The following is an 18,622-nucleotide window of genomic DNA, read 5'->3' on the forward strand; positions in this document are numbered from 1 at the left end:
AGCTCAGAGGAATTTCCAGAACACAGGAGGAAATGCCAACACATAAAACTCACTCTTCAGCAATGTCATCCTCTTCCTCTCCTGGGTTGAAGGATTCGTCTTTGGGGGGGGGAGGAAAAAAAAAAAAGTCAAAACTTCAAAACAATCTAGTACACCACTAAACACTGGTCATCCCCTGTGGTTCTGCCCTGACTGACAGGTGCCAATCACCCACCACTGTCTCCGTCTGATTCGTCACTTCCGTTGCCCTCGTTCTCTGATTTTGCCTTCTTCTTTCATCCGCTCCAGATAACGCATCATGCTTATCTTCATCCAGAGTCACTGTACATGTCGTCCTGTCCCTTCATTCCCTACACACAAAACAAAAACGTAAAGAAAAAAAAAATGCAGTTCCCATAGTGCACTGTGGTTTCTTAGCATCTCCCCTACAGAGAAACAGAGAACTGAGTCCATTGAAATAATGGACTCTGTCCTGCGTCATCATTGTTGGCAGCGTGTGTCAACCCCTATTATCTACAGGAGCAACTGGTGGTTTGATCAAGTTTTATTTCTGGAAGCTGCAACGACAAACACTCACCATCACTGACAGGTCTGGCTGATAAATAAAATACTTGACCATTAAAAAAGTAAGTAAAACAACTCTTGCTGTGTCATTGCATATTTGTAACCTGTTAAAGCCACAGGTGAACTCTGATAGGGATGTATTCTCTCCTCTGTAAGGGCTTGATTATAGAGCTGAGTAAAGAAATGAGCCATGAATCCTTCCCTTGGTGAGTTTTCTCTTTTCTTCCTCACAGGAGTCTGTCTCTCTACACACAGGGCTGCGTGAACAAACCCCATTCACTGCTTAACACACTCATTCTGGCTACAGCTCCAACTTGCTCTAGCTTCCAAGGTAGAGCACTTTTTAAACTGGCAACCATCACCATGGCAACTGATGCTCTGACCCTAACCTGTGTACGAGAGGGTGAAGTTGATCCCGGTTTCTCAGAGTAGATTTTAAACTCTGTCTAGTCTCGTAACCAGTCAAAACGCTGAGAAACCCACAGAATCCGCCACTTGTATAACAACCATTATCCCCATAAACAGACGGCAAGTGTATCATTCTCATGCTATGTTTTAGTATTTTAGTGTCATATTATAGTATTTTAGTGCTGTTACAGTATTTTCGTCCTGTGTAACAGTATTTCAGTGCTACATTACAGTATTTCCATGATGTGTTATAGCATTTTCGTGCTGTGTTACAGCATTTAGTGCTGCATTACAGTATTTTAGTGTTGTGTTATAGTATTTTAGTGTTGTGTTATAGTATTTTAGTGTTGTGTTATAGTATTTTATTGCTATATTATAGGTTTTTATTGCTATATTATAGGTTTTTTTAATGCTGTGTTATAGTATTTTAGTCTTGTGTTATAGTATTGTACTGGTATATTATAGTATTGTAGTGCTGTGTTAAAGAATTTTAGTGCTATATTATAATATTTTGTAACAGCTGTGCAAGGGGTGTAAACATGGGGTAGAGGGTGCCCTTGTGTCCTACCTCATCCTTCCTCCCCTGTTTGCTGTAAACAACTCACTCTGTTTTGTTGAAGGTCTGTGTCAAAATCACTTGGTTTATGACTTAGGGTTTCATGTAATTTCTTAATGTTTGATTGTTATGTGCTGTCAATGACACTTTAGGGACCACAGTTCCAGCGAGGCTCTACTGGAGTAATTTATCATTTATAAGAGGGGACGCTTTTAAATTCATAATCTGAATCAACACATCTGTTACTACACAACATACTGTTGCTTAAGTAATTGCAAACCGACTGTCATGTATGACAATAAGAATAAACAGAGTAGGAAGATTAAATTATTCAGTGTTCAAGTTTGATGGGTTTTACATGGTCTGCCATTTCCCTCCATATGTCATCACCACGGCGACAAGGTTTATTATTACTTTTAGCATTTACAACTGTTTTTGAATTCCTTAAAATTCTGCATGAAAACAAACCGTTTTGGATCGCATCGATTTTCCTCCACATTAGCAGTGAAAAGCTTGGTCCAGCCATGTGAACATGGGCCAAGCTGGACTGAAAGACATCTTTTCCATTCTCCCTGTCCCTTTAGCGGAGCTGGCTAAGCTCAAGAGACTCTATGCCACAAAACTATGCACAAAAAAGGTAGAGATACGAATGACGTAACTAAAGCACACTGACCTTACAGTCTGACAGTGAAAACAAATAAACACAGTCATATGTAAATCAAAGCGTAGAAATGCAGCAGACACTGCCCTCCTGAAATGTGGAGAGATACTGATCTTAACTTAATTATAGTGGAACAAACCCCATTCCAGCTGCCCAACATTCTCACACACACACATAGGCTGTTATTACTCTGTGTGTGTGTGTGTGCGCATGTGTGTGAGACATATGGGAAAATCATAGTATTAAGATGTTCTAACCAAACAATATCTGCCTTATAAAAGTGCCTAAATAAATGTATGAGAGTGTGTGTGTGTATGTTTGAGTTAGTGTAGTTAGTCTTCAATGAGGTGTGCCAGGGTGTCTCAAATAAACTTAAACAACTTAACGGTTTTAGCACTAATACTGTTAACCCTCACTGTGTGGCTACAAAACAACTCTCTATAAAAACACAAACCACTAATTACAGTACTGTGTGTGTGAGTACATGTGCGAGTGTGTGTGAATGAAGGACAGTGCATGTACGAGTGAGAGAGTGTGTTTCTAAGACAGAGAGTGAGTAGGTGTATGAGCAAGTGTGCAAAGTGAGAGACAGTTTATATAGGGGTGTGTGTGCGTGTGTTGTGTGCCGCGCTTGTTAGAAAGTCTTGTGTTTTGGTGGTAGTTACCTCTTTAAAAGCCACGATTCTTTATATTCAGTTTCCTTTGCATTCACAAAGTCAAAGAGTTTCCCATACTCCTCCCTAAGACAGGACAGAAGAGAAACAGATAAAATGCATATGATAAACAGCAAGGCACTGTCATTTGTGGGGGGTTACGGGAAATGTAGTCCAAACAGGTCCTAACCTCTCGATGCTGCTGAAAGTGTACTGGTTTCCTTGCTTGGTCTCAATTTCAAAGTCGAAGGAACGCGTGGTGGTGGTCCCACGGGCAAAGTTAACACAGGAGATCTCCTCAAAACGAAGATGCACGGGAGGTTTATGCACATAGATAAACCCTCTCTCCAAGGGATACAGCAGACCTGAGCTGGCCTTATACGAACAGGTTATACACTGAGTACCTGAGTGGACTGTACAGAGAGAGAGAGAGAGAGAGAGAGAGAGGAGAGGGGGGGGGGGGGGGGGGGGGAGGGGGGGGGGGGGGGGGGGGGGGGGGGGGGGGGGGGGGGGGGAGCACTGTGAAGATAAGAAAACTAGTGCACAGACAAACACTGTCCTCAGAGGACTACAAGAGAAATGAACAAAAACAACAGAGAATCAAATAAAGTCAGACAAAAGCCAAACAATCAACTGGAGTTCATCAAATAATAAAATATGAAAAACAGGGAGGGAGAGAGTGAGAGAGAGAAAAACCAAGTTTGTATCTGTTGCATGTCTTTACCCATGGAAGTTTCCAGGGCACTGTGATCTTCCTGTTACGAGAGCCTTCATCACTCTGCTGACCATCTCATACAGTGATCCTGACATGTTTTTACTCAACTTCCCTTCAAAGCGCCTCTCCACCTCCTCCCTAAACAAAACAAAACAACACACACACACAAACATTATATATATATGTATATATATATTATTAAGAGAGAGAGAGGAGAGAGAGAGAGAGAGAGAAAGGAGAAAGGGAGGGAGGGAGAAAACTCACTCGCTCATGTTGAGGGTGAGGGAGATGTCTTCGTCTTTAGAGAAGAGAAGGATGAGGAAATGGTATCGGGTCTGACCTTGTTTGATTGGAGGGTCCAGACTGATCTGTGGACAAAGACAGACAATGTTCATTCACACACTGGACAGGACACGCACATTGCACACAATGTGCACACGCACATGCACACAAGTGCACTCGCACATGCACAACAAGTGCACTCGCACATGCACACAAGTGCACTCGCACATGCACACAAGTGCACTTGCAAACGCAACACACAAAAACACACACACGCCACACACAAAAAACACACACACGCACACACACATGCATAAGGAGCACTCACCACAAAGAACATCTGTCTCTGGTCTTTGTGTGGCAGGAGGAAGAGACGCAGGACAGTGGTGTAGGGAATCTTATAGTCAAACGTCTTACATGCAGGTGCAGGAAGTAGGATAGATACGAATATCATATCTGAAAGAGGGAGAGAGGGAGAGAGAGAGAAGAAAATGAGTAAAAGAATAAAGAGTATTCTCATGTTCTTGTAAAATATGTGTGTAAGAGGGAAAATGTGTTTGATTTCTAACCTTCCCCTTGGTGTGAGACACTGTAGCTCTTTAAAGATACACACGGCGTCTCCCGTGGCCTGAATGGACATCTGCCTTCGACAGAAACATTCTGGGCAAACGCCTGAGACACAGAGACACAACAAAGACAAAGCAAACCTTAAACACCTGCCAATTCAACCACACCATTACACACATACACACACTCACACACCTCCACGGGGTCGGAACCCCTCATCTCCAGGCGTGGATGGGACGTAGAAGCGGACTTCCATAAGTGACACCTCACTATCATCGCTCTGGTGGAATTCCAGCGTCACCATCGTTCTTCCCTGTAGCACACTGGGACACGTTGGACAGCGGAATCTCAAAGGCTGGGCTATCGTTCACGTCGAACGATAACAACGGACCTGAACACGGGGCATGAGAGAGAAATCAGAGCATGTTACACATATAATCACACATTGTCTCAGTCTCAGTGTGAATGAGTAATTTCCACTGCACTAAACAGTCTAACACAGTAACACTACATCACACTGAAAACTATTCTACCAGCGACAACAAGCAGAAATATGACAAATAAACCAGGGGGTGTTAATACAAAACAAATAAACCAGTTTGTGTTAATTACCTGTGTGTGTCTGTATGTACACATTCTGCATGTTTGTATTAATTACCTTTGGGTGTGAGTTTGTGTGTTAATTACCTTTGGGTGTGAGTTTTGTGTGTTAATTACCTGTGTGTGTGAGTTTGTGTGTTAATTACCTTTGGGTGTGAGTTTGTGTGTTAATTACCTTTGGGTGTGAGTTTGTGTGTTAATTACCTGTGGGTGTGAGTTTGTGTGTTAATTACCTGTGGGTGTGAGTTTGTGTGTTAATTACCTTTGGGTGTGAGTTTGTGTGTTAATTACCAGAAAACTTAGCTGTCCCCCAGTTCCAGCCTTTCACACACATGTCCTTTTCCACCAACTCCACTTTATAATTTGCCTTAAAAAACTGAGCTATCTTCTCAAAGTCCTACACAGAGAGAGAGAGAGAGAGAGAGAGAGAGAGAGAGAGAGAGGGAGGGGTGATGGGGAGAATGTGGTAGAAGATGGAAAAGGAGAAAAAAGAAGAAAATTGTGCAGAAAGAAGAAGTAAACAGAATTAATTATTCACTTCCCCCCCAATTTTACATCCTCGCCCCTCCCTTTCTCCCACTGTCCTTTCATTAATAACAGGGCCTGGTGGCAGCGTGCCCCGCGGCCCTCTGGGACATTGGAGGTGTGTGTAATCCGGCCGGAGACTCACACTGAGCGCGCCCAATCAGACTGTTTATTTATGCAGCAGAGTCACAATCACTTCCACATGTCAAACTACCAGGTGTGTGTGCTTAGGCCAGCAGAGAGAAGAGAGAAGAGAGAAGAGAGAGAGAGGAAAGGGTTATTGGGAGACTTGTGTGTAATCATGTGTGGTTTTTGGAGTCTCTCTCCGTGTCTGTCTGCGTATATGTGTGTTTGTATGTGTATGTGTGTGTGTGAGTGTGTATGTTCATCGGCTCAGTGTGGAGTCTGGCAATGTGCTGCTGGATCTTTTTAAGTAATTTTCCACTTACAACATACAATGCTTGTCCTTCCTCATTTCTCACACCCCCACCATACACCCTTTTATCAATTCTTACAACACACACACACACAGAGTACATTTTCCATAAATGTACTGGCCATTCTGTGGCCCACTCTCTTTTGACCTCTCAGAAGAGATTGCTGTAATGACTGGTGAGTTTAAAGTTAGAAGTTTTTGAACATATCTAAACATAGGACATACACACACACACAGAGTCTTCCCCCCCCCCCCCCCCCCCCCCTCCCTCCCTCCCCCCTGTGTGTGTGTGTGTGTGTGTGTGTAAAAGTATGTTGTTCACACAGTATCATCACTTAAAACACCAGTGGATTCTTCCAGAGTGACAACATGTGGTCTAATAATAAACACTCACACTCTGACATCTCTCTCTCTCACACACAGACACACACACAAAGACACACACACACCATTAGCTGAGCCACTGATTAACCCGTTGGGAGCAGAATTCCTTTCCTTGTAGCATCTTGAATTACACACAGACAGACAAATACACACACGCAGACACACACACACACCACAACCATTAGACACACATGCAGACTTAGCCACTCTCCTCCTCTTCATTACCTCATTCTTTTAATTGTGTTTTATGTAAAAAGCATCTGCAAATGTTGAATTTTGTTTATGTTTAAGGCAAGCGATCTTAATCAAATCTCAGAGAATCTGCAGTTGTTTCCACACATAACTCAGAACACAGTCAGGAGAGAGCAGCTGGGGAGCTCCTGCTTTAAAGCAGAGCCAAACAAACACATTTCTGATTACAATAAATGAATTCTTTCTGTTGTACACACAAGGAGGGAGTCTCCATACAGCCCGACGGAATACTCTTACAAGTCTACAGTACCAAAATCCAGCTGTTTATCTTGCCAGCCATTGTAAACATAACTCATGATGACACATGGCTGGTACAAAAATAAAAAAAGTCAAATTCCTGTTTGTCTGGACTAATTTGTCCTTACTCAAGGTTAAGGGTGTTACATTTGATTGTTTACTTTACACTGTGAGGACTGGGCATCACTGTGCCCCTGAGCTGAACATTTCACCTCAGAATTAAACTTGTCCTTACACATGTGTGTTTTACTCTTTGTCCTCAAAAACATGGGTTTAATCATCTGTACTTGTGTGTGTGTGTGTTGAATTGTCCTCATACACATGTATTTTCTCATGCTTGTTCTCAGATACATGCATTTTGTCATCTGTCCACAGACGTGTGTGTGTTCATGTGTCGCCATTTACAGAGAGTCATGTCTTATCATAACAGTAGAACATCTCTTTTCTCCCTTAATAGAATTTCTCTCTCTCACACACACACTTACTGAGTCCCTGAAGCCGTCGTATTTGTAGACCAGACCAGAGCCGGTGGCCAGTTTGATTCCGTGGCCAAGACACACGCGGCGCCACTGGGCGAGGGAGAGGTCCTGGGCTGAGATGCTGTCCACCTTCCCTGTCTTATTACTTTTATAGACCACGCCCTGCTTACTGAAACGCAGCCGACCATCATTCTGTGCAACACGGAAACACAGACAGATTACAAACCTGCACAGGTGTGTGTGTGTGTGTGTGTGTTCACGTGGCTATGCGTCCCCACAGGCTGCATGTATACATGACCTGAGAACTTTTTAGGTTAATGATAAGCTCTTTAGACTGTGTCTACCCCAATACTACTACAACCGATGGTAACTGCATGTGTCCATATGAAGGTCTGAATGAAACTCATGTTTTACATGAGTGTGCAGGCTGTTTATCATGTTCTCATTACAGGAAACTAATACAATCAGCAAGAACCAGTCCTAAAACATTAATTAGCACACCAGTAAAGATTTAAAGACCATTAAAATCAAAGATCAATTACACTCGAAACACAATGTAACACAGTGGACATTTATCAAAATCAGAGGAGATGCCACAATGTTGCTGAAAGACCTCACTGTCTCTTCATTTTTGTTACTAAGATTTTTCACACCCATCAGTCAAAAAAAACCCCAAAACAAAAACAAAAAAAACAACAAAAAAGCTAATAGAAGTTGTCTTTTAGTTGTGTGGGTGAACATGCAGGTAGAAACTAATAGGGAACTTTATACCCGATTGTTTTATAACAAATTCATGGAGAATCCAACAAATTCAAATGTGCTGGTGTGCATGTACCGTGACACATGTAGGAGCATATTTAATCTAAAATAATCACGTGACTGTAGACTTTAGATTTGTTACTCACCCAGGACCCCTTTGCCTCCTGAAAAATTTCATTAAACTCCAGAGTATCCCCCATCTCTACTTATAGGTAAATTATAGTTGGAGGAAAGAGAAGAGAGTAAGAGAAAGAGAGGGAGGGGGCGAGACAGAGAGACAGAGAGATTAAGAAGTGTTTAGAGGCTCATGATCACAAATTTTACCAACACAAATATTCAATCATTCATAACCTCTTATTCGACGCCAAATTCACATAGGTGGGGTGCTGGGGACTACTAACTGGGAACACGCAGAAAACGTTGATGCAAGAAATCAACTACTAAGTAGCCACAGATTTCATAAATAATATACACCGCCACGCACAAAAAATTATTTTTGCAGGTTGAATAGATCAGTGTTGCGACAGCTTGGCAAGAGGTGCTCGCGCGCTGTTTGATTTTGTATCCGCGCGACAGGGCAGGCTCATCAGAGGGCTCTTGAGCACATACCAGTAGTTTGACAAACAGCCAATTTAGCGCTCTCTCTTCCCTGTTCTCACCGGCTTCGTTCTTGTTTCACGGAAAGGTTTAAAGTTTACAACGTCTTCGGGGCAAAACGAATGCGGTCAAACTAAATCAAAGCAAGCAAATAGTTCAAAGTTAAATCAGAAACCAAAACATGTCGTTTATTTCACTTACTGATAAAATGTGACAGATTATCTCGGTTTCCCGCGTGAAGTATCCGGATTCTGAAAAAAAAGTAACCCGGAAGCGCTACTTATGATTGACTATCTTCTTCCGTTCCTCGTTCTAACAGCACCCTATGCATTATGTCAAGGGGTATTTTAAAGAATGACCACTGTTAGGCTATGACTTAAGAAATGCAGTTCGGGGGATCTTTATCTTTAAGCAAATTCTTCATACAAACAGTTACATCACTGCCTTATGTATGTGCCACCTTTAACTTGTCTGAATTACCTCCCCAACGTTACACAAAGAAATAAAAAATGAATGGCATTATAAACGCTGAATGTTTCTCCAACGTCGTCGCTAGGGGGAGCGCGCTGAGTAGTGTAGGGTCAGAAGTTGTGAGAACAAGCACGAAGTGACAGTCTTAATCGGGAACATTCAACGGATATGCCTCATTCAACAAGTGATATTCAACCTTCAATAACTGTCATTAATCATGTCCAAGTTCTTTGTTCCAATCTGTCAAACAAAACAAACCACATTTGACAATATTAAACAGAATAGTCAAGGAAACTGGAGCTCCGTGAGGACTGTTTATACAACTTTTTGGTCTGAGCCTCTCGTAGCAGTTGCTAGAAACACTCCTCACTGGCCTACGATCCTCGTTTTGATTCAGAAAACATCCACGGTGTCCAAAAGCACGTTGTTAATGACAGCTTGATTTCTCACAACAAACACCACAGTAGAGGACCTATACTCATGGACCCAGCGGCTGTTAATCACTTTAATTCCCGTTAAATTAAGTCATGTTAAATTATTTTGTTGTATGGGACAGTGATTTACCTGCAGGATTCAAAGATCCATGATCCAAATAAGCGAATCTATCGACTTCTTTCTTTCTTTCTTTCTTTCTTTCTTTCTTTCTTTCTTTCTTTCTTTTTTCCTTTCACCCACACAGAGAACACACCTTTGAGTTGGGGACTTGAAAATGTACGTTGAGTGGCAGGCTGAGGTGCCACATAGAGCATATCTATCTATCTATCTATCTATCTATCTATCTATCTATCTATCTATCTATCTATCTATCTATCTATCTATCTATCTATCTATCTATCTATCTATCTATCCAAATAAAAAAAAATGATATACTTTCAAAGATACCAATCAGTCAATCAATCATTTCTAAACAGCTTTCATTCACAATTACACAATTTGCTTTACGTGGACCAAAGCAAGGACATTGGCTGAAAATGCAAAAAAGCGATGTTCAAGCATTTTACACAAATTAACCGTGCTTCGCCTAAATTATTTGAAGAAAAACAGTAGCAGTCTCAAATTAAAAGTCTAAATATTTATATATGGTACTAAGTGGCCACACAACAGCCAGATATTAATCACAAGGCCTCTAAACATTGTGAGACACATACAACAGATAGATTTTCTAAAAGTTCCGGTGTGTGTGTGAGAATTCCAAGTGGCTTTTGTGGTTGAAGTCTCGTGGCCCCAGTCAATCACATTAAATTACTTCACTTTTTAGACGATGCGTCAACAGTGAATCACCGGGGAGAGGAGGAGGAGGAGAAGAGAGTGCGTGGAGAGGGGGGTAGGAAGGGGACAGAACTTTCTCTCAGCCCTGAGTATAAAAATCACTCCTCCGTCAGTCACTCACTCACTCAGACAAACTGCGCGCCAGTCAATTCAACGGACTATCAAAATCATTTATCTAACTTTAAGACGCACGTTTCCCCACAGGATTAGACACGGCTGGGCAACCTCTGGATGACAGACGTGCCTCCCCGCATCAGTCATCAATCAAAACGTGTTCGATATCTACGGCTGCTTCACCCTTCTTAAGTACACTCTCTCTTTCCGAAGAGTGTATGCGGCGTTCAGACCAGATGTGAATTTGTATAGGAGAGTCTCAAAGTATATAACGAACAAGCCAGGAAACGGGTTTAACTTCATTAAGCGGATCGGTTATGCAAAAGCTCTCAAGCTCGGTCAGAGAGAAGCAATAACGGGAAGAAAGGATTTGATCAAGTAATTAAAATGCATCTTAGGGGAGGTAAGTACCACAGCACCTTTTAATAAATTTCTGGCTAAAATATACAACCTCTAATAATCAGAGCAGACTTTAGTTTAGACTTTAGACTTAAGTTTCAAGTTTCAAAATTATTATTATTATTATTATTATTATTATTATTATTATTATTACTATGGGATTGCATTGTTTGTAAATTGTTTTTCGCAAGAAAGGAAAAACTAACAATCCTTTAACGGCTCAAAAACGCGACCTAATTTTCACTGGTGAAATATTTCACAAACGGAATGAATTTCTGGAGCTTTCCCCTGTCCAAATTTTGAGTACTGCTTTATGGTTAATTTTGTTTGTTTGTTTGTTTGTTTAATAACAGTCAGAAAGTGCTCTGTTAGATTTTTCACATGGATTTATCACCAAACAATCTCTCTTTCTTGCTTTTGAAATATGATTGGTAAAAAAAAAATATTTAGCGCTGCAGTCATACAACGTCTTAAAAACGAAGCAGCATACGCGGCACACATAAGTAGCGGCTTAATTTCGTTCAAACTTATTATGAAAATTAATTTCATATTATGTTCGCCCATTTCAAACTTTGCCAAGCGCTGATTTACACATTGCAGTATTTCTCTGACGGATCGTTTGATTACTGGTTGTAATTACTTTAGTCGGCGAATACAGTTTAAGTCATGATCTAAATTATATCTTACATTTTGAGTTTGGCATCAATACAAGATCTTCGTATTTTCGGACAGCGGAATACTGAGGTAATAATAATTATATTAATAAAAGAAATAGATTAACAACGCAGGTATTTAACGCCAAAGACTAACTCTAAATTGAGTGCCCTTTTAAGAATATCGGACATGAAACTTATCAGTAAATGAATGGGTGTAGAGGACAGACAGACAGACCCCCCCCCCCACTCACACACACACACACAAATCAGTGCTTATGATTTGCTTTGAAAGCTGATTGAGCAGAGCAGACATGTGCCTTACTTTTCTGAGCTAACACGGGGAGCTGGGATGGTTGGGGGATGGATAAGATTCAGAGGTGAAAGGTCAACCTTGTCTTGTTAACTGACACTGATATGAGAATGTACATGATTCATGTTAGTCAAGGTCCTGACACACACACACACACACACACACACACACACACACACACACACATACCACCTGTCCTCAGGGACTGGTGCACGTCTGTGAAAAGAAGGAAGAGTGTGTGACGAAATGATACGATTTACACTAAAAGAAAGCACTCTGTCATGCTTACACACACACACATATTCATACACACACGGACATGCACGCGCACACACACACACACACACACACACACGTACACACACGCACACACACGCACACGCACACACACACACACACACACACACACACATATTCATACTCACACGGACATGCACGCGCACACACACACGCACACACACACGCATACACACATACACACACACACATGCACACATTTTGCTACTGGTGTCTGACCTGTGCAATTTAAAATCAGAGAACTATATTTTGAATTCTTGCTCATGGCATTAGATGTTTCTACAGCTGATATGACACTTTTGACTTTCTTTTGACAGACCATAACGCACGACCCAGATCATTTAAAACACAGACACACACTCACACACACACACACACACACACACACACACATATATGCACATGCACACACGTGCGCACACAAATGCACACAAATACACTCACAGATGGTACATATGGTTTCACAGTTGAAGCAAAGCTACTATTAGTGTGTCACTGTGTTCTACTCATCTGCATTTCTTTCCATGCAAAGATGTAAAGACAGTGAGGCAGAGGGTATAAATGCATGTGTGTGTGTGTGTGTGCGTGTGTGTGTGTGTATAAAAGAGGTACATGGAGATGGAGAGGACACTAAGGCTTAGGAACCTTAAGATTAAAAGAGAGAGATAGAGTGATAGAATAAGAGGGAGGGGTGAAGGGAGAGGGTTAATGCAGCCCAGATTCCCCCTGAAAGGACAGAGAACGAGAGAGAGCAAAAGAGAAAGAGGGAGAGAGAGAGAGAGAGAGAGAGAGAGAGGGTGAGAGAGGGAGAGAGAGAATACAGAAAAAATGAAAGAGAGAGGGAGAGAGAGAGCACAGGGGAATGATATAAAATGAGTTGGTCACGGTTTGAACAGTTACACATGCTGTTTACATTTTTCCCAAATTAACATGGCCTCTCTCTCTCTCTCTCTCTCTCTCTCTCTCTCTCTCCCCTCTCTCTCTGCTTGACTTTCCCTATTTTCTTTTCCATTTTGAGAGGGATGGACAGATTGGAGGAGTGTAGCATTGGCTGGATTTTTTGTGTCTATCTTTAAAAGAGGTTTGGTGGGGGGGTCTTTTAATCAGAAACTTGAGTCCAAAGAATGGTAAAAAAAGATGAGATAATTGAGGAGAGGGGGGGGTTCTGTAATCACAGAGGTAAAAGAGTCTGCAGGAGAGAGAAGAAGTGAAAAATAATGAGAGAGAGAGAGGGAGAGAGAGAGAGAGAGAGAAAAAGAGATAGAGAGAGAATGATGGAAAAAAACAGGAGAAGCTATTGAGATTGAAGATGGAAGGTAGGACTGAGAGAGAGAGTGAGAGAGAGAGAGAGAGAGAGAGTGTGTGTGAGAGAGAGAGAGAGAGAGAGAGAGAGGAGTAGAGAGGGAGGGAGAGGGCAGAGGGGAAAAAGAGTGGTTTTGTTGTAAATCCAGGTTTTATTGTCTTTTATATTCCTCTTTTGTTTTGATGTTCTTTGGCAGAACAGAGAGAATTTCAGTCCAAGCGAAATCAATTTGAATTTCAATCTGAGCTCCAGTATCCACTGGGAGACAGAGCAGTGTGTGCCCATGTGTGTGTCTTTGTTTGTGTATGTGCATTTCCACTTTTTATGAGTGTGTGTGTGTGTGTGTGTGCCCATGTGTGTGTGTGTGTGTTGAGTTAGTAGAGGAATGCACATTTGATTGAGTGCAGACTTCACATAAATCTCCACTTTAACTGTACACAGGCACACAACATCAGCCCTGACCCTTACTCTCCCTTACACACACACACACACACACACACACACACACACACACACACACACACACACACACACAACATCAATCCTGACCCTTACTCTCTTTTACACACACACACACGAGCACACACGCACGCGCACACGCACACACACACACACACACACACACACACAACATCAGTCCTGACCCTCACTTTCCCTTACACACACACACACACACACAACATTAACCCTGACCCTCACTCTCCCTTACACACACACACATGTGCATACACACACACTTCCACACACACATACACACATGAGTCTTTGTGTTCTAAGGCACATCATATGGGCTTGATAATATGACACCATGATGGTGTGAAACTTAATGTGACTGATTTCATTACACACTTATATAAAGTTAAGCTCTGCACAACTACAGCACAGCAGCTTCGTCTGTTTAACGTTAACTCAGTGACAACAGATCAGTCAAAGACAGAAAGAGATCTCACAGCAGGGCCACCGTGTGTGTATGTGTGTGTGTGTGTGTATGTGTGTTTGGACCATGACTGAATGACTGATGTGCAGATCTGATATTACATCATTGCAGCCAGTCGTAGAAGTTCACAAGGATGTACGCTCATACACCCCCTCCTCAAGATGACTCAGGGTGGATAGACATCAGAAGTTATATAAATATGCAAATATAACGCTGTCAAGAACCACTGGGCCCAGAACAAACACTGTGCTTAAACTGCAAATCTACATGGCCCAAAATCCCTTATGTTGGCATTTCAAAACGCACTGCCTGATGTTTTGACTTTCAATCAGTTGTGGGGAGCAGCCAAGGAGATTTGACTACCCTGCCAATGCTGCTTTCTCATGGTGTGAGAGAGAGAATACAGCTCTGAGAGAAGGTTCACGTCATTTAGTCCTGAACAAAACAGCATTTCTTAGACAGAGCAAGAGTGTAAAAACAACAGTGGAAAAAAACAGGATGACACAGGGAAAAGCTCCCACCAGCCTCAGCAGCGCTGGCTTTAACCTGGACACGTTCTTCAGCTGCTCTCCAATCACACCGCTCTAACAGAGTGCAAAAAAATCCTCGTCACATTTGGTGACTGGAAATGCTGAAACAGACCCTAACTTCATTTTTTCTTTTGTGATGCTTGTTTGAATTGTAAAAAAAAAAAGGAAGATAGAAAGCTCTTATAAAGTCAGTGAAATAAGATATACAAAATAGCAAACTCACTAGCACTAATTCCACGATAGTGATACTTAATATTTGATATTTGCTGAAAATTTGGCATTCTGTTTTTTATTAAGTTTGTGATCGGTTACACTGACTTTGGTGATGATGCAGTGCATTGAAATGGCCACAGTCACAGCATATGATTGGTGTTGGACTGTGTTGATCTGTGCTTGTCTGTGTTTGCCTGTGTTGGTCTGTGTTTGCCTGTGTTGGTCTGTGATAGACTGTTGGCCTATATTTGCCTGTCTTGGACTGCGTTGGTTTGTGTTTGTCTGTGCTGGTCTGTTTCGGTCTGTCTTTGCCTGTGTTGGTCTGTGTTGGACTGTGTTGGCGTTCGCTTGCCTGTGTTGGTCTGTGTCAGTCTGTATCAGTCTGTGTTGGTTTGTATCAGTCTGTGTTGGTTTGTGTCAGCCTGTGTTGGCAGTACTGCACAAAAGCTCAAGCCTTGTTTGATAATTATGCATTCAGGGAACCTAGGGACCCTTCAGAGCATAATTTGGTGGGGATTGAGTAACTACCTATGACTAGTTCCCAAAATCAGCAAAAACATAATTTCGTTAAAAAACTTCAAATATGGTAAAATGGTTGCTAATATGGGTTCTTTAGGCAACTGTGTTCATTGTAAAGAGGGGGATCTTTCTAGGCAAGTACCATAGACATTGCCAGAGTTAGACATGTTCAGACTTGATATAATGTTGTGGCACCCAACAATAGCCAATTAACTCCACATATTTTACACAGTGGTGCTAAACCAGGTGACCCATAAACTCACCAAGAGTCATGAGGATTGGCTCATTGTGATGCCTGTCAAATACCTGCTGAAAGATGACTGGCTAACAGTGGCCATTTTTGTAAGATATTGATAACTCCCTTTGTGACCTTCCACATTTATGCAAAGTTTCAACCTGACAGAAGCACCAACTGCACGTGTGTAGAGAAAGGGGTTTTTTGGGTGGGGGGGATAAATGGTCAAAGCTTTCATGAGTTACAGCTGTTTTTGTCCCAAAAAACACTCATAACATTAGCATGTAGTAACCATATTGTCATGAAAGTTCTGTGTTTTGTAATAATTACTGAGTGGAGCTCTGAATATTAGGTTTTTTTTAAAAAAACAGTTTTGATGACGACTATTCGAATGACCCAGGTCAAGCTACAGAAGTCGGTTGCGGAAGAAAAAAAATGAAATGAATATGGCAGAAAATTGTGTATGGCAGTAATAAAGGAGGGTGGGTGATCATATTGCTTTGAGCCAAGGAATTTTGGAGAAAAGAAGAATTTGTCCCCTCGAAGAGTAAGTGAGATACAGGCAAAAAAAAAGCGTGAGTGTTTTCTACTGGGCCACCATTTGGCCAAGCGACGAGAATTTAATGACCTTAGCAACAGGAAAGATAACAACAATATTCATTAAATTTCATAGCTCTGTGACTCACAGTTTTTGTGAGACCCGTTCGGTACTTTACCAGCCCCCCCCCCTTCCCCCCGACCCCGACCCTGTCAGGCTTCGCTGGAGAGCCGTAATAACGAGATGGAAACAAATGAAGACAAAACAAAATCAAGTCCACCAGCTTCAACACTTCACGCTGAGAAATGATACAGTACTCTCGCACTCCCCTCCTGCTGATGGCCGATGAGGAGACATGAGGCAACATTTATTAATCTCCAATAATTTCCCCTTCACTTTGAAAACAGACCACAAAGCACAGACAACAGAAAATTAATGGGAATTCAGACCTGGGCCAGTAGCATTATTCTTTCCAGATCTTCTGTCACCACTCCTCTCTTTTCCACCCTGTTGCCCCCCCCCCCCCCCCCCCAATGTTCTGTCTCTTTTGCTCTCTTCACGCTGTTCATCTCTTGGCAGAGAACATGTTTTTTTAGGCCTCTAAATCTGATTACATGAGATAGCGTGAATGAGATTGGCAAAGCAGTGTGTGTGTGTGTGTGGTGTGTGTGTGTGTGTGTGTGTGTGTGACTGTTTGCATTCGTGCAAAATGTTAGACAGCAATGTCACAATATTTTTGATGGTACAAAGCAAAGGAATTTATACAGTTCTGTCACTAATCTGTCATTCGTGGCTGGAAACTCAGTGGATTACCTGACACGCCCCTTCAAAAATCAACAGACAAATTCACGTTCACTCCCCCTGCTTAGGGGGTAAACATCCAAAACTGACTATGTATGTGTATGTAGATATATATATATATATGTGTGTGTGTGTGTGTGTGTGTGTTTGGGTTTATGTTTGAGCTGTTTATACTTTTTTAGAGCAAATCTCTCTCTCTCTCTCCCTCTGTCTTTATTGCTCTCGCTCTCTCTCTTTTGCTAGCTCCCTTAGAGGCAAGAGTGACACAATATGAAGGGGGAAAAAAGAAGAGAAAGGAAACTAACAGAAGAGGAGGAGAAAAAAGCTGCTAGGCTAATCGAGGTTAATAATCTACTGCTATTTTGGCTGGAGGGGAAAAAGAGATAAACCACTTCAAAAGGAGAGAGAGAGAGACAGAGAGAGAGAGAGAGAAAAAGAAACCTGAAGAGCTACAGAGAGAGAGCGAAGAAAGAGAGAGAAAGAACGAGGCACACAGACACAGACAAAAGTGTGCTGTATGTGAGAAGGAGGGAGAGAGAGAAAGAGAGAGAGAGAGAGATGGGAAAAGATAAAAAGAATTATAAGTACTGGCAGCGGGAGAGCTTAAGCAGAAAACGAGAGAGAGAACAGAGGGGAGGAGGGGAACGTATTTCACACCTGTTAAAAAGACTACGCCTAAAACAAGTAATTACACATCACTTCTGTGTCACTGTGACTGCTTGACAAAAGGGGGAGAGGGAGACAGAAAGAGAGAGAGAGAGAGGGGGTGAGATGTGTGTGAGAATTTTTTGTGATTCTTGGACACCCTGAGGCACTAGAGTGAATGCACGCAGATTCGCACACATTCGCACACACAGGGATGATGAGGGTTCTACGCTACCTTTCCGGCTTTAAGACACCATTTAACTTAATTTTCTCAGTGTGACTTCTGACGACAGCGTCTTAAAAGGGTCCAGAGAGACTTTCTTACACTCCCCACCACATGCGCACGCACGCGCACACACACACACACACACACATAGGAACACACATATGCACACACACAGACAGTGAGCAATAAGTCATATAAACATGCCTGTACTCACACAGCCTTGACATGTTTTCTGGAATGTATATATACAACATGCAAATGCTCAAAACATTTCATTTCAACACCGGGGACCACACACACACACACACACACACACACACACACACACACACACACACACACACACACACACACAGAGTTTTAACACTTAAAAGCTCCTTCTTGTGTAGTGCTCTCACCTCTCTGTGAACCAGTGAGCGCACATCAAACAGGAGAACATTTTCCAGCCCTGGCTGTTATCACTTAGAATCTGCTAGAGCTTCAA

At 42.0% G+C, this 18,622-nt stretch overlaps 1 protein-coding gene across 1 annotated transcript in view; it reads right to left on the reverse strand.

Annotated features, from left to right (window-relative positions):
- Positions 1-8,910, reverse strand: part of LOC115817543 (FACT complex subunit SSRP1) — a 12,161-nt gene extending 3,251 nt beyond the window's left edge. The window contains 24 exon segments of the mRNA XM_075353591.1: positions 54-99; positions 215-251; positions 253-291; positions 293-313; positions 315-350; positions 2,855-2,863; positions 2,865-2,888; positions 2,890-2,929; positions 3,033-3,254; positions 3,567-3,695; positions 3,822-3,925; positions 4,168-4,256; positions 4,259-4,273; positions 4,276-4,295; positions 4,409-4,473; positions 4,475-4,492; positions 4,494-4,511; positions 4,602-4,619; positions 4,621-4,707; positions 4,709-4,797; positions 5,298-5,403; positions 7,326-7,511; positions 8,225-8,280; positions 8,877-8,910. Coding sequence (XP_075209706.1) covers positions 54-99; positions 215-251; positions 253-291; positions 293-313; positions 315-350; positions 2,855-2,863; positions 2,865-2,888; positions 2,890-2,929; positions 3,033-3,254; positions 3,567-3,695; positions 3,822-3,925; positions 4,168-4,256; positions 4,259-4,273; positions 4,276-4,295; positions 4,409-4,473; positions 4,475-4,492; positions 4,494-4,511; positions 4,602-4,619; positions 4,621-4,707; positions 4,709-4,797; positions 5,298-5,403; positions 7,326-7,511; positions 8,225-8,278 — 1,472 coding nt within the window. The 5' untranslated portion in view covers positions 8,279-8,280; positions 8,877-8,910.
- Positions 8,911-18,622: the final 9,712 nt, after the last annotated feature.

This window comes from Chanos chanos, chromosome 1, assembly GCF_902362185.1.
Source record: "Chanos chanos chromosome 1, fChaCha1.1, whole genome shotgun sequence".
NCBI classification, from domain to species: Eukaryota; Metazoa; Chordata; class Actinopteri; order Gonorynchiformes; family Chanidae; genus Chanos; species Chanos chanos.